The 8,967-nt window shown below is 35.2% G+C and overlaps 1 protein-coding gene across 1 annotated transcript; it reads right to left on the bottom strand.

Moving 5' to 3' along the window:
- Positions 1-257: 257 nt before the first annotated feature.
- Positions 258-8,006, bottom strand: LOC138333866 (putative amine oxidase [copper-containing]). The gene is made up of 3 exons (XM_069282506.1): positions 7,619-8,006; positions 3,460-5,580; positions 258-592 (listed from the first exon to the last, which is right to left on the bottom strand). Exons 2-3 carry the CDS (start codon positions 5,569-5,571, stop codon positions 290-292), a joined length of 2,415 nt encoding a protein of 804 aa, XP_069138607.1. The 5' UTR covers positions 5,572-5,580; positions 7,619-8,006; the 3' UTR covers positions 258-289.
- Positions 8,007-8,967: the final 961 nt, after the last annotated feature.

Genomic DNA, 8,967 nt, shown 5'->3' with positions numbered 1-8,967 from the left:
TTCTAAAAGAGAACGTGTTTAATTTCTATGCTTGCGTTTCAGAAGAAAATGTGCTTAACATTTATGCTTGGTTTTAATAAAGGTCATTATATAGCGCGATCATTTGGATTTTTTTGTAGAGTGCATTCGAAAAACAAATTACGTAGTCATTTCATACTAATAATAGCCGAAGTATGATTTTTTTGTGAAATTCTTTCCAAGAACTCTTCAAGAACACCAGATAAAGAATAGCAATGCCAAAACAAAATTAATAATATATTACTTTATTTGGAAATTTTGGGAAAATAAGTTAAGTTTGTTCAAATAACGAAGATATATTAGAATACGTTTTAGTATTTTCTCTTTGATATTCAGAAGCGCATATATATTCTTTCGAGATTCCATAATTTTCAACTTTCACATTTAGTTGAGATCCGGAAATACCATCATATGACATGCGCACTGCATCCCTTGACGCCATAGAAGGATCGGAGTCATGGAAGTTGAATGGCGTCAAAAAGAAAGATGGCCGCTTGCCTATAGATGAAATAAGCGGGATATCTTCCATTTGTGGTAGATGGTGAAGTCCTAGTGTTATCCAGGCGACCAAATCCTGTAAAGATGAAGGTTTGAATAAATAAATAAATAAATAATAAATAAATAAATAAATAAATAAATAATACAATAATAATACAACTTGTCAATAATACAATGATAGTGACCAAACTTTTCAATGACCATTTTAGTTTCAACACTAAGTAAAGTATCATCATATTTCATTTGCCTGTAGAAGCTTCATTATATTAGAAAATAATATTTTTATGGAGAAAAATTGTAATAACGACCAACCAATGCTGAATCAATTGACATGTCCGAATCAAGCTTGAAAATACCACAAACTCTTCAGTAGTAAATGATTGAAATATGTATTTGAAATTTAGTAAAACTTATGTTTAGATGGTTCAATGTATAATTCTATTTCATTCAACTATAAAAGTGAGATCGACAACAGTAAGATAAAATGTCAGCATATATACCACCATCGTCGATACTCCAGGGGTTACTATTACTGACGTTATAACCACCCTAGACTATCCCATAGTAAAACTGGAGGCATTGGAAGACACAGGTAATTTGATCCTTTGATGTTCATCTCCTGAACTGCCTCTAGTTATACTTTGAGATAGATATAACGTCAGTGATAGTAACCACTGAACCGACGGTGATTTACCTCCCCAACGATCTACCTGGTTTTAGGATTGTGTCAAGAAAAACGTTATTGGTCACTTCCAATGTAAGATGCTAGTCTATCGTTGTAAGTTCAGATCGGTGAATACTTCTATTCAAAACTTTTTATTACTGATGTGTTTTGAAATTACAAATGAAAAATTCCAAAAAAAAACTTTGTCACAAGTTACCATTTTCCCCAGACACATTTAATAGATAGAGAGTCCTCGCCTCGGTAACTGCCAGTGAAATGTCTGACTTTCAGATAAAACACCAGTCATATACATTGTATTCATCATTTGTAATTTACATAACTTAACTCCCTTAATATCGACAGAGAAAACCCACCATGTAAGCGAGTCTTTGAATGGACCATCAAAATCCGTGAGGTACGATAGTGTTGACAAAAATGACAAATGTATGACATTATGCATTTTAGAGACATACTTAAACCACACAATTCTGAATCCATCAATATGATAAGATAATTTAAGGAGCGAGACAAATCATCTTCCCAAATTCTATAATATTCTGTATTGTTTTAAAAAGACAGGCTATTCACAAACAAAGCCATCTAACTAAATATCAAACAAGAAATCTCACAGTTAACGTGACGAACACCATTCATAGATCTTCATCATTCATTTTTCTCTGATTTTTCTGTTTTTACTTTTCCAATAGAACCTTTGAAAACATGGGCACTCTACATATAAACAGTCAAAAATTTGTTTGAAATATTAAAGGTGGATATATGTCTTTTCCATAACAAAATAAAGTATTTGTAAATAAAGAGGTATTATTGTTAATCCATAATGGACGTATTAAATACTACATATGAAAACGTACATTCAGAGATATCAAGGTAAAAAATTGCCATTGTCAATACCAAAGATGGCCGTCAGCCATGTTAATATGGATATCTAGGGACCAAAGGGAACATATATGTGACATTACAATGAAAGATCCCTTCAGAGAAAAAGTGGTTATGAACATCAACTACCAAAATCAAAAGATGACTTCCTGTCGACCATCTTGTATCGATCTGACAATGCAATATCCACAACTAGGGTCTAAGAGAAACCTGCTTATGACATTTGAGAAAGATCAACTAAAGCTCCTGAAAAAAGTGATAACAAGCAATGTTTACGAACCACGTAAGAAATGACGATTAAATTGTCCACCTAAAGATGGTGACGGGACTTACTTATAACTTGACAACACCATTGTAACTAACCACTACAAACCGGTCAGCTTTCAAACAGTTTTAAGAATATGTCCTTGATTTCTTGAAAATGCTGTGCCATAACTAGCCTTCCTCGATACTTCAGAAGTTACTTTCACTGTCATTACATCCATCCTGGACTATCGCGTAGTAAAACTAAAGACAGTACAGAAGAAAAAACTCTGACCAATCGCATGCCTTCTTTAGAAGACTATGTACAGAGAAAGAGAGAGAGAGAGAGCGACGCAACACAGTCAACCACAGTGTACCGTTATATAGCTCTTTTGATGTACATCAAAGGACTAAATCATATGTTCTGTTCTGTTGCCTCCAGTTTTACTATGAGGGGTGGATATACCGAACGACATTAATCGTAACCCCTAGAGTATCGAGTATGTAAAACAGCATGACATTGGAAATATTCAAAATCCAAGCTCCACATCAGTAATACGAAGCGGTTAAACAGGAACATTTACCAATCTGAACACAGAAATAGTTGTAATGATTCCATTATAAGGGAAGGATTTTTGTATTGGTTGTGGTAATTAACCCATTCACAATTAGAACCTATCTCACTATTTCTTACGACGAATATGTCATATTTCCAAAAATAACTTACTAAGCAACATCCTCGATACTCCAGGAATTCTGATCACTTACGATCTCTTCACCCCTGGACTATCTCATAGTAAAACTGGAGGCAATAGAACAGGTATTTTAGTTATATGATAAAAAGAGCCATATAACGGTACACTGTGGTTGGCTGTGTGGCTTTGAAGTAAGTTGTCGCTCTCTCTGTCGTATTCAGAGGCTCTCTCTGTAGTATTCAGAGAACATTTTTGCAAGCCTGTGATTGGTTAAAATTTGTTACTCTGAGCTGTCTTAAGATTTACTCTATGAGATAGTCCAGGAGTGTAGAGATCGTAAGTGATCGGAACCCCTGGAGTATCGAGGATGACAAAACATGTGAAATAGCATACAATCACACACTAATTTTTGTCAAAAAATCTCCATAACTAAAGATAACTTACCGTATCAACAATACTTTCATTATCGTCGAGGAAACTTTGAAAATTAACTATAGGTTCCTTTCTATCCCATGTTGCGTAAATAGAACTACTTTGTCCTTCGTCGTCTTTCCGGCGAGTCACCGCCATCTGATGGCGTGCCCACGATATCGACGGCTCGTTCCCCATACCACGTGATAGTAGGTGTGTTAATCCGCCGTCGATTTGTAAACGATAGGCTCTTGGATCGTTGTATGTGGTTTTATAGTCTTTATTGTAGAATATGTGGTACAATGGGACGCTGGTGTTTTCACGATATAAAGTATGAAGTTCTGTCATTTTTGAATTTCTGGTAAACTTAATCTGCTCGTATCTTGCATTCTTTTCCACTGACCAATCGTTGTTATTTATCGAATGTGGCTCAAACTGCAATGTCTCATATCGGTTTTTAGTCCCATGAATATCAAAGTCGACTTTGAAATTAAATGCGTGTTGACTGAGTGTCCCGATAAGTCTCTCTCGAAGTTGGAATCCATATCTTCCTTCGGGGGGCGAGTGTAGCATTGCTAACATATAACCGGTTAGCGATGTTTTAACTTCTAAAGCACCATTTTGGTGGAAAATAAAATCCACAATACAGTCTTGGTTGAACACTGTAATAATTGCTCTCAGAACCAGAACAATATCCTCCAGGGAGCCGTAAAACCGGCCAGACATTTTATCATAAGCATGGTGTCGCCTGAGTGGCACGCCAGTACTCTGCTCAAACAGACAGAAAGCACGTTCATAAGTGACAGGGTCATTGTGATGTTCAGTCCAATGGGTAGCGCTGATATAAGAAGCAGATGAAGGGCAGTCTGACCCCGGAACCAGGTCGCGTGCATGATAGCCCAATAAAACGTTGCTATACATCATGTCCGAGTAACGGTTCCATGGTTTGTATCCCGAGTGAAATGAGGCAATTTCCTGCAGACTCAGTTCGTACACAATTCGATGTCCCATGTGTTTGATATCAAAAAGCTGCGGACCAGTCATGGTGGACATCCGGAAATCAAACTCCCATCCCATATAGGTAACATGTCTGTCCTTCCGGCTGTAACGTTTACCGTCCGGCTCAACCTGTCGAGGACTACGCAGGTTCTTCTCTGGAAATCGGTCACCTCTTAAGTTGAGAGTTGAGATTGGTTTATCTTTGGGAAACATCATGACTGATTTCCTGATAGTTCCTGCTGTATAAGCATCTGCTAAATATTCAGCTTTATCGAACGTCTGACCATTGTACCAAATACTCTCCACGTGGAAAAGGCTGGGATCATTTCCATCCAAGTTAAAAAGAATGAAGAAATCTATAGGATTGAAAATATAATATTCAGTGGAGTGATGTGCCCAATACCACACTTTACGTACGTCACTACCCGACACGGCTGGCGAAACAGCTGTCCACCGATGCATAACTAAACACTTCCGGTCGCAATTGAAAAATCGCGCGTCATAACTTTCAAGTAAAACGTGTTTGAGGACGTTGTCAACATCAACTAAAAGTCTCTGTACCTCCTGATATTCTGCTTTGCTGTTCGGTCTGAAAAGAAATGGCGCCGGCCTTTGGTAGTGCTTTGACACAAGTAAGCGATGATACGTAATGTTCGACAGTGGTCCAATAACGTATTCTTCGACTACAGGAATGTTCTTATCTCCCCTGAAAAACACAACTTTTGCCTCCCTAGGTGGCGCTTTGTGGTGATCATTTAAAGTTTCCAATGCGTGCGATTTATTTGGAAGGTGTAATTCGGACAAAAACAAGAAACTTGAACTTAAAGTGACGGGTTCGTTGTTATTTAAGTTAAAAATGCGCTGTTTATACAAGTACTCCTTCAATCTTTTCAATTCTTGTTTAGTTAAATCACGAAATAATGATGGAACCGTCGGCTCATCTTCCATATCAGATGTTTCCTGAACACCGGCGTGGCTGGCAAGTTTTTTGGGCCGCATGATCAATTCATAATACACTATGGTTGTCGCAATGGTCGCCATTAGAAATATAATCACAATCAACAAACAGACTGAAAAAGAGCGCCATCTTCTGGCGGAGTCCAATGTTTTCTCCATGGATACCACGTGCTTCTCAATTCGTTCCATTGCCTCGTTCTAAAACAAAAATCAAAATTTTGAAAGTATTACCATGGGAACTTGAAATAAAACTTGAAAGTAATGCAATCACCGTTTAAATGTTTGATTAATTTCATTTTAAAATTATTTTTGTAATGTTGATAAAGACGCTTACCTGGTAAGAATCAAAAATCAAAAACAAAACGTTAACCCACTTTCAAACAAAAAGAATGCAGCTGCGTAAGCAGCGTATAAAACCATTATCGGTGATAGACGTAAAAACATTTTATAGCATGCTGGTAATGATATATGCAGTCGTAAACTTTTACGTTGATGTGTTAAAATGCAGATTGACGTGCCACTAATTTCAGTTTCTATTTAAAGCATGCTAATTTCGTCCGAGCTTCTAATTTATAAACTTGAGCGACAGAGGTCGCCACGGTAGGTGGCCTTCTGCATGTCAACACATGATTTTTTCTAATTGTTTACTTATATTAAATCTTGAGCGTAATAATCGTTGGTAATATCTCAGTGAAAAATAAACAGCACGGATACACGTCTACTATAAAACACGTATAAACAGATTGTGATGGGTACAGAACCTCGTGAGAGCGGGATGTAATCTCGAGGGACGAAGACGAGGCTAGGAGAAGAGCATGGGGGAGGGTAAAATGTGAGATTACAGAAAAATCATCCGACTTTTATCTGTGTGTAAAGTAATAAATACGACCGTTTATCATCACATAGCGTATCGAATAGGGGGTCCACCCAAACGATAACTCGACGCAACTCAATTTTCGAACACTTAGAGTTTTTACCGTTTAACAGCCATCTCAGATGTGTCGAAATATAAAGAGTATATTAATATACATTTGATTGAAAAATCGAAATTAGTTTTTTTGTTTTTTGTTTTTATTTCAATGATTTTTTATGTTTGAAATATGTTTATTTAATTACATATTTGTTTAGTTAAAAACTTATGTGTGTATTTAATTACATATTTGTTTATTTAATTACACATTTGTGTAGTTGATTACATGTTTGTTTATTTAATTTGTTTATTTAATTACATATTTGTTTATTTAATAATATTTGTTAATTTAATCATATTTGTTTACATAATAACAGATTTGTTTAGACGTGGTTTGAACATATTTATAAAATAAGAGTTTGAATGGGTAAAAAGTGTATAATGAATATGTAAAAAAAATGGATGTGCTACTAAATTCTTTTGAAGATGATATCAAACATGTATCTGGTAATCATTAGGGAGAGTTAGATGTCTTTCTTCATAATGTAAAAACCAGACGTTTCCTCTCCATGAGGAAATCGTTGTGCGTGCACAATCTAGGTACAGATAAAGGCATTAAAAAATGGGAAAAGATTAAATGATACCTGCACACTTCAAGACGTTAATTTTGAAAATTTACTCGTGGAATATTATTGAAAACAGATATTTTAATTGAATGAGAGTTATACATCCATGTATTTAGCATTATGTTTGTTCATACTGAATTGAAAGCAGCATGTGAATAGGGATGAACAGCATGAAGCCAAATTCCCAAACACATCTCGGTAATTAACCTTTGAAGAACTGAAGAACTACGAAGCCATATTAGAATTAAATCTCCTTATTAATTATTATTAAAGTGTATCTCCAAACCAAAAAGACTTAAAAGTAAAATTTCGTAAAAATGAATGTAGGATATTTTGAAAATGATTAAAAGAAAATTGTCCTATTCCATAATTCAATATCAACATTTACACGTCAAATGAATTATTATCCATGATTAATGGGTATAAATAGTGTCTTTTATTAAATAATGCTGAATATCTCTTATCAAGAACAAAAGAAAATGTTTGGCAAATGTATACTGTGCTATTCATTTGAAAGTGACGATAAACGATTATCTGTGACCATAATAATTTACATTAGGAACCATGTCGTGTCCTGGGTAAACTAATAATATTATTTCAAATGAAAACATTCTCATTAAAATTCAAGCAAAAATACTACAAAAGTATACTCAAAATTACACTACAGTATGATGACAAATTCTTTGCTGAAATGACTTACCTTTTTAAGTGCCTTTAGAATTGTCACAGCGCCGATAATCCCCTTCTGTTACAAATGTGTTTCCAGCGGCATTGTCTATATGTTACATAGACTGTTTTCTGTCGATTTGGAAGATATATATTTCAGAAAATTAAAAATATGGGTTACAGGAAATTGCAAAATTGATAAACGCTACATGTGTTTTTTAACAAGACAACAGACTACGCTGTAAATGTTTTTAAACGGAGAGGTAGCGGAAGGGCAGTTTCTGAGTGGATCTTTGTGTATAAGATGGTGTATATCAAATTCAATATTAAAACAGTATAATATGGCATGTGTTATCAATCTGTCTGTAGCCGTTATGGTGTTGGATCAGTAATAAAACAACACACAGCCGGATTATCACATCTTATTGGCGTTGTTAGAGTTACACTATTACTTAGAAAGGTTATGATCTATTACCGTCCGGCACCTGTGCGTTCCGTCACCGGTAATCTGAGATGGTTTTTAGTCAGTCCCTCAAGCAGACGATATATAACTCCGCGAGATCAAAGTTTATCGTATTCTCCTATAAATTTTGTGTATAATGATATAAATCATCTAAAACTAGGGGCTAAAATGATGCAGTTTTAGCGTGCGTTTTATTTGAATAAAAAAATGTATTTAATCCATTTAATATTATGGTCAGAAAAAAATGGCTGCGCAAATATGTCTTACTCCCTCATCATTAAAAGTTAAATATGATTCTTTCTAGGCATTAAAATTGCAGAGTTTGCTGAGCAAATGCACGTTTATTATTTCAGTTGATATATTCCCGTATGGCTTTACATCGTGGAATCATTTCTGATAAGTTAATCATTCAACTTCACTTCTGCTACTAGCTAAGTGATGTAGGAACATGGGATCTTTTATTTTTTAAATGTACCGGTCACCATGGTATCTTAGTTTAATTGAGTGTGACGACTGATTTGCCCGTTGTCAGTATAGTTTGACCGGATTGGGCGTGTTCTTTGGTGTCTTTGGTGTCTTTGGTAGCAGGATTCAGTGAGATATATATAACAAAACATGCAGACACTGGGATAAATTTTTTACACAGTATGATGTGACCTAATACGGAAAAATATTGGGTCTATAATAGACCCTTATATTTTTCTGTATTAGGTCACTAACAAGCTTTTTAACCAATAATATCTTGCAAAATTATTACCGAGCTGTTGATGAAATCTACAACTGTTATATCAATTATTATTCACAACATATTCGGAAACAACTTCAAAACTATACAAAGTGTTTGAAACACATCATTTTGGTAATTTAGCATATCACGTCTGGCCAGGAAGTTTCTTGGTGGTTTTGGAAGAGAGCATATC

Source organism: Argopecten irradians, chromosome 10, assembly GCF_041381155.1.
Source record: "Argopecten irradians isolate NY chromosome 10, Ai_NY, whole genome shotgun sequence".
Lineage (NCBI taxonomy): Eukaryota > Metazoa > Mollusca > Bivalvia > Pectinida > Pectinidae > Argopecten > Argopecten irradians.
Note: the sequence above shows the minus strand (reverse complement) of the source record. Positions and strands in the feature narration are given on the sequence as shown.

Coding starts and splice junctions, on each gene's coding strand:
- LOC138333866 (XM_069282506.1), bottom strand. CDS start 5,571: ATGGAACGAATTGAGAAGCACGTGGTATCCATGGAGAAAACATTGGAC. Junction 593..3,459: donor ATGAAAGTATTGTTGATACG/GTAAGTTATCTT, acceptor TCATCTTTACAG/GATTTGGTCGCCTGGATAAC.